The sequence below is a fragment of the Rhagoletis pomonella genome, unplaced genomic scaffold (genome assembly GCF_013731165.1).
Source record: "Rhagoletis pomonella isolate Grant_MI unplaced genomic scaffold, Rhpom_1.0 Rhpom_scaffold_00013, whole genome shotgun sequence".
Taxonomy (NCBI): Eukaryota; Metazoa; Arthropoda; class Insecta; order Diptera; family Tephritidae; genus Rhagoletis; species Rhagoletis pomonella.
Window position 1 is genome coordinate 11531753 of NW_023458567.1, and position 12591 is coordinate 11544343.

Sequence of the window (12591 nt, forward strand, 5' to 3'; positions counted from 1 at the left end):
ACCAAAAAAAAAAAACTAAATTTCATAAAAGTTAAGATTTAGTTATACATTTGAACATGAAAAACTGCAAAAAGCCCCGAATAACGCCAAAATAATGTAAAAAGTTTCTTAATCAGCTGAACCTGCAAGTTCCGAAAAATTTTGAGTAACCCCAAAAAAATCTCTAAGAAACTAAGAAAACCGCCGAAAAATTTTGAAAGCATCCGAAAGTTCGGAATGTCGTAAACTTAGTGTTTTTCAAAAAATTCCCGAATAAATCTGAAAAACCACGAAAAGCGCCTTAAGTAATTCCGAAAAGGGAACGAAAGTTCATAAAAGTTAAGATTTAAATGTACCTTTGAACCTGAAAGTTTTCAAAACGCCCCGAAAAATCCCGAATAACGCCAAACCAATTCGGAATGTCCGAAAAATTTGGTAAAGTGCCCAAAGAACTCCAATAGTTTCTTATCCGCTGAAACTGCAAGTTCCGAACCCTGACCAAATCCGAAAAATATTAAAAAATATATCAAAAAATTTCAGAAAGAGATGCGAAAACTCAAGATTTCTTGAAAAAAAAACCGCTGAAACTTAGAGATTTTAAAAAAGTACCGAATAAATCTGAAACGAAGCTAAAACCCCGAAATCCTTTTCTAAAAACAAAAAAAATCTCATACGCAATATTCTAAAATGTATTTTTATTTTGTTTATACACGGGTTTGAAAATTTTAAATTTTTCACAAATTTAACGAATCTTAATTTAATAAATGGCTGGCAACACTGTTAAAAAGCTTTTTTAAAAATTTTCTTTTAGACTTAAATTTAGGTGGCTACCAGGTAAAAATTTTTTGAGCTATGCAATCACAAATAATTTTTAAATAATCATAATTAAAATATTTTTTAGTTGCAACTATGTATATCAAAATTTTTAAATGAAATTAATTAATTTATAAATGACAACCATGTGCTTTATTGAAGTTAGACAGAATCGTTTAGGCGTTTACAGGGCCGATTAAAAAAAAGAAGAACCACAATCCAAAATATTTCTAAATAAAAACTTTCTAAAAATTAAAAAAAAAGTTTTTAATTTAAACTGAGTACATGTTGGTTTTTGTTAAATATTTGCAAGGTTTTTTAAGTTAAAATTTTTTTATAAGAACCATATAAATCAAAATTTAAATTTCTATACAGATCTTAGAAAAATTCTACAATTTTTCAATCTTTAAATATGAATTTTTCGATCTAGGTATGCATTTTTATACCCCAAATATTAGCTTTTTAATCTGTCTTTTTAGAAAACTTTTGGGTACGCAGTTTTATAGCCCATACAGTTTTAGTCTCACGAAGTGTAAGTCTCAACCGGCTAAAAAATGATGTAAATTTTTAATCTTTTTTTTTTGTGACAGCTTTTGCAATTTTTTTTTCAAAAACATTACAAATCAACGCAATTTTTAGCCGCTTAAAACTAGCACTTCATCAGACTACATAAATTAAAAAGTTGAATATTTGTTGAATTTTTCTAAGCTCTGTATAAAAATTTAAAGTTTGATTTAAATGAGCCGTATTTTCAACAAAAAAAAATTAACTTTAAAAACCCTGCAAATATTTAACCAAACTTCAAAAGCAAACGATCAAAAATATGCATGGCATTTCTACTAAATATACAATTTTATTCATCTATGTACTTGCAGATTTTTACGAAGGATCTCAGTCATTCCATACCCCAACCACAAGCGATAGCAGGCTCAAGAGAAAAAAACCACCAATATAAAGTTTTGGTGCGAAAATTCTTACAGTACAAACATGTAAATGCAAACTACTCAGTGGCAAGTGAGGGAAACAAAATCAAAATCTCAGAGGTCAACAGTTACTACCTACACACAAAATGCTCATCTAGTCACAACAGCCGAGAGCAGGAACTAGTTTCCTGTTTCACTGCTTGCCAAATAAAGGCTGTGCCAGTGAGACAGCTACAAATACGCTAACTCGCACGCTCACTAGCTTTTCGTTTAGAAAAATATTATAAATAAGTGCGCAGTGTACTTTATTTGTAAATAAATAGAAGCAATTTTAGTTCTTGCTGGTTGAGCGCTAAAACGGCAGCCATTCAAAATGACAAAGAAGTACGAATTTGATTGGATTATTCCCGTGCCGGAGGAACTAACCACCGGTTGCGTTTTCGATCGCTGGTTTGAGAATGAAAAGGAAACCAAGGAAAATGACTTTGAAAAGGATGCTTTGTTCAAAGTTGATGAATATGGATTCTTTTTGTATTGGAAGAGCGATGGAAGGGTGAGTAGTTTTATGTAGAATATTTTACCTAAATTTTAATATTTGGAGAAAAAAAATCAGTATTTTTAAAACCAAAGAGCCAAATGAGCTAAATTTAGAGCAGCCTTTGGTAATAGTAAAAAAATAGTTATACGAAAAATTTTGCAAAATATTTGCAAAACAAAAAGGAACATTAACACCAAATTGGAGGTGAAATTTTCTTTCAAAATCCGAACAATAAAATTTACATTTTTTTAAATTTAAAATTTTGAAATTTTGGAAAATATTAAAATAAAATATTTTAACAAGAAACCAAAACAGCTAAAACTACTAAAGGGAAAAGAAGATAAAAAAGTTACGAATTACTATTTTTTATGAGCACAATAATTTTTGTTGAAAACGCATGCAATATCGAATTTATATAGCATATGTACTAGGGATGTGCGATTAATTAATTAATCGAAAACTGATTAATTAAGTAACCAAATAATAATATATTTCGATTAATCGAAGTGACTGATTTTCTGATTAATTACATTGCGATTGATTAAAATCTAAATAATTTTATTAGTCAGAAACCTGAATAATTGCTGCCATATTTAGTTTTATTTAAAAAAAAAGAATAAAATAATTATACGCACATGTAAATTGGTATTTTTCCATTTCGAGGAGCAACGTAGTAAGGGGCTTATTTGGCATTATATTTATTTTCGTCTATAAGAAAAATATTGTACTATAGTATAAAAAATGCTCATTGGCTTTGTCAGCAAACTCGTAGGAAATTGAAAAAAATGTCAACTCATTTTTTATAAGTAAACAGCAACTACTCAGGAACTGATTAATCATAATCTGATCTGATCACATTTTTTATTATTCAGGATTGTGATTAATTAAAAAAATATTTAATCTATGAATCGCGCATCCCTAATAGGTACATACATAGTATTTATGTTGTTCACTAATTTTCCATTTTTTCACTTTTCAATTCTTTATAAAAATTATACGCACCTGTTCAGGAAGGAGACGTCATCGAGTTGTGTCAAGTAAGCGATATAAGAGCGGGCGGTGTTCCGAAGGTGAGTAAAATTTTCATCATAAATAAACATGAAAAAAAATATAAAAAAATTATTATTATTGGCTCACAAAACATAAAATTCTTTATATAATAAACCAAATAAATTATTTTCGATAATATATTAAAATACCTAAATTAATTTGACAGCATCCATCTCAATTCAATTTCTGAACCTCATAAATTCCTATCTTAGCAAGTATTTTGCTACCTCTGTTGCTTGGCTATTTGCTACCTCAGCTGGCATTTAGTACAACCTCAGGCCCTCCTGTGTGCGCACGCACACAGCATCACTTCCTCCACCTTTATGCAACTGCAACCAACAGTCATACGAGCAATGCCACAATTGACGCACTGCAACCGCAAAAGCCACAACAGCCACAGAGTTTCAACGTGCACACCTTTCACTAAGCGAATTCATCTTCTTTTCACCTTATACAACGCTAATTTCTGCTATACTATGTAGTTCGTCCATACGCTCTGCCTCTCAACGCTACGTCCTATGTCTATTCCTATGCCACTCAGGGTTGCCACTTTGGTAAATTATCACCAAAATTGGTAGAAAAAATTTGGGTTGGTAAAAAGCTAAATTTTTGTTATTTTTTTGTAGATTTTTGTTAAAGTATTCTGCCTGAGTTTCACCTGAAAAAATTTACCCAAAAATGAGTCATCCGTCCATAATAAATTGTATATGGAAACCAAAAGTGAAAAGTGAACCGATTCGGGGAAAATGAAACTCATGATAAGGCCGATTGTCTTTGAAAAACAAATAGAACTTTTCGCTCCCGCTTTATTTTTCGAAGCTATCTTTATTTTATAAATTTCAACGCCAGTTTTTATAAATGGGTATTGTTAAATTAAAAAAAAAATATATCACAAAAGACCGGCGACAGGAATTTTTAGCTGCATATTGTAGGTTATACTAATATGCCAAGACTATAAAACTGCATACCCAAAATTGTTCTAAAAACTCAGAGTGAAAAGCTCGAAATTTAGACGAAAAGTTGTGGGAATTTTTCTAAATTTATTTTATGGTTTAGGTTAAAGCGCAAACAATATCCTTATAAAAAAAAATGAAAAAAATCTTAACTTTAAAAACATTGTGAATATTAAAAAAAAAAAAAAAAAACTAAAAATTACCAATCAGTTTTTGAGTAATTGTATTTGTCTATAACAACTCCAGTTGAAGTTTTTTCAAATGAAGTTTCATTGTTTAGTTTCATCACTGCCGTTAATATGATCTCAAATACCATGACATTAGTTACATAAAAATTTCTTTAATACAATTTTTTTTTAATTTTTATTGAAAGAACTAAAAAATAGAACAAAAATATAGTTTTTATTCAAATAACCAAAAAAGAGTTATTGATAGATATTTTCCAGATTTGGCAGATTTTTTTCAAGTGAATGGTAAGTATTTTTTTTCGTCAGTGGCAACCCTGATACCACTACACCTGAACTGTGTATCATTGTCAGCATTCAGACTTTGCCTTTCCGCTACCCGAAATCGCAACAAAATTTTCACATACTTTACAGCCACTCATACAAGCATACATATGTACATATGTACATACATACAATACTCAGCTGCCAATGAAGTGTGTCTCTTACTCCACTGCGTATACGTAACGTGTGAATCGTCGTAGTATGGGACCATGAATGTACTACATAAGTCTCTGCGCCTAGCCCGTTCCGTAGGCAACATATACGCACTGTGTCACATGTAGTGTGGTCAACTGTGGCATTTCATGGCATTAAAGCTATCTACTTGTAAGCGAATTTGTAAGTATGCGTGTGCACGTGTATGTGCATTCATTGCTGCTGCCAGTGTCAAACGACCACAATCATAATTCATTTTTGTGATTGTTATACGAGCACTTTGTTGGTGTGGTTGCTGCTGCAATTGTGGTATGTTTCCTTTCGTAGTTGTTGCAAGAACAGACATTTTTGGCCCAGCAACTTTAAGGTGTTGAAGTGTCAAATAGGGTAAAGGGTTGGCATCAGTGGATTTTTAAGATATTAAAAATTTTGTTTGGGGTAAATTGAAAAACAGACATAATAATAATAAAAACTCGGTATTCCAGAAAGCATTAAACACAAAAAAAGCAAAAAATAGAAAAGTAAAATTAACGTTCTTTTTTTTTTTGTTTTAGAAGACAAAGTTTAAAAGTTTAAAACTAATTTTTGAATAGAAATTTTTGTTTAAAAAAATCAAACAAATATTGAAAAAATGCTATTGAGTGTATTCTTGTTTTCGTACGAATCGAAAATTTTAAATTTTTGTATGGAATATTATAGAAAAATGTCATATTATTACAAAAAATTTAAAACTCATAACTGACATAACATGAAATGGATAAAATACCATTTTAGGGATTTTAAAAATCGCAAGAAAAAAATTGTTAATCTCTATTCTGGAATAGAAAATAATGTCTAGACCAAAATTTAGAAACACCTTTTTTTGGAAAATCCAAAACAAAATTGAAAAACGATATTATTTAAAGGATTTTACAAAGGGGCAACACTTTTTGCCATCAAAAATCTGGTAAAGGGGAAACACAAAATTGGACTGATAATTTTTTTTGAAGATTGGAGAACCAAAAAAGCAAATTAAAAAGGAATACAAAATTTTAAAAACAAAATTTTTGCCATTTCAAATTGGATTATTTTTACTCGTTTTGCAGTTTTTTTCAGGACTACTTCGAAAAGAAAATATCCAATACTGAGGTGGATTTTTTTGGAAAACTAGGCGAACTTGTATTAAAAAAGAGCAAGAGTTAAAAAACTATTAAATGTAAAGGCTTAGAAATCATGTATTAAATAAAATTTAATTTTTTATTCCCATTTAAGAAAGATATGTTTTATGTTCGAGTTTCTGCCTGTAAGCTAAATTATAAAGGAATACAAAATTTAAATTTAAAAAATTTTTATTTCAATTTGCAAAATAAACTTAAATTTACGAATTTTAGTTAATTTATATTTTTTGGCGAAAGTTTGTGTTAAAATTTAAGAAGCTATTTAAAAAAATCTGGTTTAAGTTAGAAAAGTGTAGTTTTAAAAATGGCTTAAATTAAAAAATAATTGAATTTTTTAATCAAAATTTAAATTTTAAATTAAAAGTATTTATAAATGGAGTGTAACGAAAAGTTTAGCAGACGATTTCGTTAAGTTTTTGAATTGAGAATTTAAATTTCATATTTTTATGCAATTCTTCTATTTTTAGTTTCCCCAGTTTCATCGATAGTTAAATTAACAATATGAAAAATAATAAAGAATATCATACATTTGATTCAAATTTAAATAACTTTGCATAGTAGTCGAGTCGGAAGATTTACAAAAAAAAAAAATATTTAGCTTTGAACAATTTTTGTTTTTATTAAGGGTAGAAACTTTAAAACAAGAATTAAAAAGAAACCCGAGGTTTTCTTTGAAATGAGGCTATCAAGGGAAATTAGAAATCTTTAATAAAGCCGTTTCGAAAATAAAAATGAATAGCCTTGAATTAAGGAATTTAAATAAAAAGCATACAGTTAATTTTCAAGTTAAAATTTTTTCACTGTTAATTTTGCAATGCACCCTTGCTTTTGATTTGCAAAATATTTGTAAACATTTTGTATAAATAACCACTTTTATACTATTGATTAAATCCAATTCTATCTCTAAACTAAGAAGAGTTCAGTGTGGTGGTGGTCATTCAAATTGCTAGCCATTCATTAAATTCTTCAGAAAAACCACGCAAGCCACTAGCATGCTTAAAAATAATATTTCAAGCAAAATTTCAAAAGTTGTATTTTCCACGCATATAAGTATACTATATACATATTAAGTTCAGTTTGTATGAGTAGTTATTTTTGAAAATTCTTCTTCGATACACTGAAATTGCAATTGAACCAATTTGTACATAATTTCTATGGAAATTCCACTGAACTTTTGTTTATTTAATTGTAAATGTATTCACTGTATCAATTTGTGAATTAAATTTTGAATGTGCGCAAAAACCAACAATTGAAATGTAAACAAAATACGATCAATGAAGTGTTAATGTAATAATAAATTGTTGAAATGTGCCAAAAGTTGGCATTAATGATGAGTGATTGATAATGCAGTTAATGAGGTTCCATTCGAACGGAAAATTGATCAATGCTGAGCAAAAAAAAATGGTGAAAACTGTATAGACAGAATTATTAAAATGATGGGGTAATTTCGAAACAGACTCTTCACCATAAGTTCGCTTGTTCGGAACATCCACCAGTCTTCGGTGTGTAAGCCTTGAACGCAGGCCGCAGCATCTTCACGGAAGCTATTTCCGTCAGGAGACAAGTAAAGAATGCCTTTGATGACACATTCTAGATGTCACCCAACTTCTTGTTGGCTTGTGCTGGCGTCCTTGGCTTGCGCCATCTCCCGCAGGAGGGTGGATCAAAGTAGAGTCAACTTAAATCGGGTGACCTACTAAAGAGATTTTAGTGTGGCGAACGAACTTTTCTCTGCACAAATTAACTTCAATCGAATAAAAAACCATTTCATACGTTTTCAATGTTTTTGGAATATAATCGCTAAGCCTACCATGCGCCTGAAAATGAGCTTCAATTTTGAGTAGACCTACAAAATTAGCAGATTCCAACTAAAATTTATTAATGCTGGCAGCGGTGTACTTAGAACTATTTTTATTTTTTTTTCGATTATTGCTCTTACAACAAAATATGTCCACAACAAAGGTAGTTTTCTAGAAAGGTTTTCTTTATTTTCTTATTTGGCTCCACTGGCGAATTTATTTATTTTTTTTTATTTTTTTATCTAAAAACAAAGTAGTAAGAATTGATAAACTAGTAAGCAACTTTTCCTTAAAAAAATAAAATTTTTTTATTCAAAAATTTTATCTTTAGGTACATACAGAATATAAATTTTTTTAATATATTTTTTTAATTTTACTGAAAATTTTCATATTAAAAAAAATGTTGTTTTCGCCAAATTTTTTCTTTACTTTTTTATTTGGCTCAACTGGCGAATTTATTTATTTATTTTTTTTTTAATCTAAAAAACAAAGTAATAAGAATTGATAAACAATACCTCCGAAATTGGTTGAATTAATGCTGGTCAACAACTTTTCCTTAAAAAAAAAATATTCAAAAATTTTATTATCTTTATATACAAAATTATAAATTTTTTAATTTATTTTTTTGTAATTTCACTGAAATTGTTTCATATTAAAAAATTTATATTTTTTGTATATTTGTGTATTTGTATGTAAGCTAATTTTTTTTTATCTAAGTTGTTTTAATGCTGCTCTCCATTTACCTAACCGTTTGTCTTGAAGATGTAAGTGCCGTTCACAAAATTCAATTATAGCAATATAATTTTCGAATAATTTTCTCTTCTTTTAGTTGGTCAAGATAAAGCTCACGCTTAAATTTTTCAGAATTTTTAATATTTTCGCTGTGCAATATTCTGATTATTTCTATTTATTTATTTTTTTTCATTCTACTTTCATATTTTGCTTTCATTTAGTAGCCCACCTTTGCATAATAAAACTAAATCGTTCTATTTAAGTAAAAAGAACAAAACCCCAAGCGAGAGTGTACGACTACCGACAGTGTGGCCTAGTTAACATTTTAATATAATTTTGATGCAGTAAAATTCAAAGCGAGCAAATAACGCATTAAAATTGCATTTCATATCATTTGACTTGCAAAAGGCTGTGCTGAAGAATGCTGATAAAGGAATTGGTGTAGAGTGAGATAGAAGTGAAAGAGGAGAATGAAGAAGAAGTTGAGTTGTAATGGGTAAATGTAAAAACAAAGAGTTGAGCTTGTGTAAATAATGTATGTAGATGTATTTGCGCGTATGTGTGTGAATACTATTTTTATTGGCACACCAATTGACGAATTGATGAATGATGAAGGGCGCAAGATGAACTGACAGCATAAAAAATTGACTGACAGTAGAGCAGGTGAAGTAATAGCTGAGGAGGTTGGAAGAGAGGAAGCGTACGAATGAGAAAGCGAATAGTAAATTGGGCAACGACTGAAATACAGGAGAAACGACTGGCATACGCCGTGACTGACTGACTTACTGACTGACTGTTGGCATTATTCGACTTGGCTACCTTTATGTACTTTTCAGAGTTCCATGTTGATTTTGAATGAATGCTTGGCGTGTTACACGCATAATGCGCTGAGTTAAAAGTGAACGAGAGCAGGTGAGGGGTGCTAGAAGTGATGCTGGATTATTGATGAGCAAGGAAGTAGGGGTATATATTTGGTTAAGGGGGCGCCACAGCTCAGCTGTAGGCAAGCAGATAGCTGGCATACCTCTCACAATGCTCATCGTAGAGAAATGCAAATGAGTCGCGTCTGAATTGCAGCTATGTATGTATGTATTTCGCGTGCTGAGCATATGCTGCTGCATTTAACTGAAGGATGCTAAAGAACACCACACTCGCACGGTGGCACAATATTTATTTTGTGTGGCGGTGGAGTACACACATATTCCATGCAAACGTAATGAGCGTGAAAATATTTGTGCATTAATCATTAGGGAACGAACCCACTACAACATAGTGTAAGCCAAAGAGACTTTATAGTGCGCGCACAAAGGTAGCGTGGCAAACGGATAGCAGCGTAAAAAACGAAGCATGAAAATAGTGAAAAACAGCAAAAAAGCAACAGAAAAAAACGAGAAAACAAAGAGATAAAAGTTGCGGAATAAAGTCAACATTGGCAAGCGTGAAAATGAATGTAAAGTCCTTCAGCGCGCATACATACGTACATATTTATCTGTCTGTGTGAGTTTTATAGACCCTGCAGGGAAACCGCGACCTAATGAATCAAATTTCTAGTTCCGTACTAGAACTTTATCGCCAAAAACGAACCAGTCCGATAGTAACCAGATCCCCACCAGTTCAAAATCAACGAAATATTAAACCTTTTAAAAAACGATTTTAATTCACTTATTTCATTAGAAATCTATATCTAAGGTGACGAATTCAGAACTGGTTCGGAACTATAGGAAAAGGAATACAGCGGAGGGCTTGTTTGCTTTACATAGATATATGCTTCGCTGCTTTTTCCTTCAAATACGTTTTCATTCTGCAATTCGCGGATGCTTTTTCATAGTTTGGTAATATGTACAAAACCAAAAATTTGTGTTAACATTTTAACATCTTGGGACCTTTTGCCATCCAACTAATAACAGCAAGCCAAAGGGGTGCAATTAACACTTCGTAGGACATCGCGATGTTAAATTCGCCAGTTGCTAGCATGGAAAAGATAAACAACGCGCACTAGTCATGGTTCTGAATTCTCTAGTACAGAACCACTTCGGCACTAGTGCGTTTCCCGACAGCGGAAACTTGTAGTATACTATGCATGTGACATTTCCATTACAATTACACGCACATAATGAGGCGCGCTTACATGCTACAAAAACAATGTGAGGCATTTTCCGCCACATTAAGAACAGCCTGAAGTGTGTGCTACAATTCGCTTTGACACCAATTGGAAAAGCGGCAAAATAAAAGAGATATATGTATGTATGTATGTGTACTGCGTTGAGGGGAAATTGTAACCACGAATGGCGTTATGGGGTAGGGAAGGTGGACAAAAAGTGCCTTTTGTAAGCTGTTGAGCATTAAAGCATCGAAATACTATAAAATAATAGGAGAAAAATGGTACAAGGTAACATCGAATTAAAAAATAGAAAATGCAAATGCAAAAAAAAAAAAACAAAAAAGAAATAATTATAAAAATATACATACATATATATCTAGGTAAGAAATATGTATGTATGTATAATATTATTACAGGGAAAAGAAGTAGGTTCAACTTTAATGACGCACGAATAATTAGAAAAATTTATGAAAATTAAAATAAAAAGAATAAAAGTTAAAAAAAAATCTCAAATCTGCAGCACGTGCACATAATACAACCGAAACCGATAATGCCATAATGGAAGATTTAAATTTTTTTTGTTAAAATTCATATATACATAGTTCTAACCAGTGTTGCCAGAATTTTTTCAGCAATCCAGCTAAATGGACAAAAAATGAGCAAAAAACAGCTAAATAACAAATTTTTTAAGCTAAAAAAAAGCTACCTAAAAATTATTCAAATGTTTTATTAGTTTTTTCACAAAAAACAGCAAAATAGATACATATTTCTTACATCCAATAACAAATTAAAGGTTATTTGCATGTTACAAAAAATAAGGTAGGAGGCTGCTCTTCCGTGGAACAGCTTGAGCTTGTATTGTCTATCTCGATTGTACTCCCTTGGGGTGCAGGCATATCAACCTTCTTGAAATATGTATTGAATAGTAACTGTTAATTATAAAATTCGAGAATTTATACCTTTATACTTTTCCATATTTCTTCAGTTTTGCAAATATTCAACAATCTCGCTGCCAACAGAGAACTGTGCCAAAAGTATGTTAGTGATGAACATAGCAATGCTATAATCGATTATTTGTCCCCTTAAGTATAGGTAGACATATGAACATACATCCAACATACGTTTATCGCTTTTTACAATTTTGTGAAGATTAATTGTTTAATCGTACAATATTTTTTATTTGTATTTTCCTAAATTTTGAAAACAAATAGAGATATTTTTATTTTATTTTTTTTTTTTTACAAGAACAACTTGCATTTTTCATTAGTTCTCCTTTTTTGCAGTTGAGTTCCGCGCATAAGAATAGTCGCATTTCGACCACTCAGACAAAAGTGAGGTTATATTCAAATGTCATGTAACCATAGGCAAACCAAATACTTTCTGATATTCGTAGTTAACTTCTCAATGCATTTGATAAATTTTACTAATTTTTATAACACTCGTAAAGAGGAAAAAAATTTCCGAAGAAGTGACACCATAGTTGGCTTGGTATGCGGTAGAGGGGTAATTTGAATGTTACTTTGAAAAATTTCGATATATTTCAACCAAATTTTCGTACAATTTTAAATGCATAATATTTTTAGTTACTATACATTTACATTTTTTTGTTTTCTATTAATTTTGTATATCAATTTTATTAAAAACTAGCGAATACCGGGCGTGCTTCATTTTTTTTATCAATTTAATTGAATACAAGTTTTCAAACAGGTGGCAACCCCCCTCAAATATATTTTTGGTAGTCAACTTTCCTAAATCTCTTTAGTTTGGTACCACTATTGCAATATTCAATTAATCTTATCAATACAATTAAATTAAAATTTTCAATCAGGTGGCAACCTTCACCAAGAATATATCTGGCTGTAAGCCTTCTGAGACGTCTTTCTT

General features: G+C 30.6%; 1 protein-coding gene across 1 annotated transcript in view; it reads left to right on the top strand.

The window, feature by feature from the left end:
- The window catches only part of LOC118748797 (1-phosphatidylinositol 4,5-bisphosphate phosphodiesterase), a gene marked incomplete at its 5' end in the record, with an annotated part of 178199 nt that overhangs the window by 126713 nt on the left and 38895 nt on the right, over positions 1 to 12591 (top strand). The window contains 2 exon segments of the mRNA XM_036483476.1: positions 1668 to 2268; positions 3264 to 3323. Coding sequence (XP_036339369.1) covers positions 2089 to 2268; positions 3264 to 3323 — 240 coding nt within the window.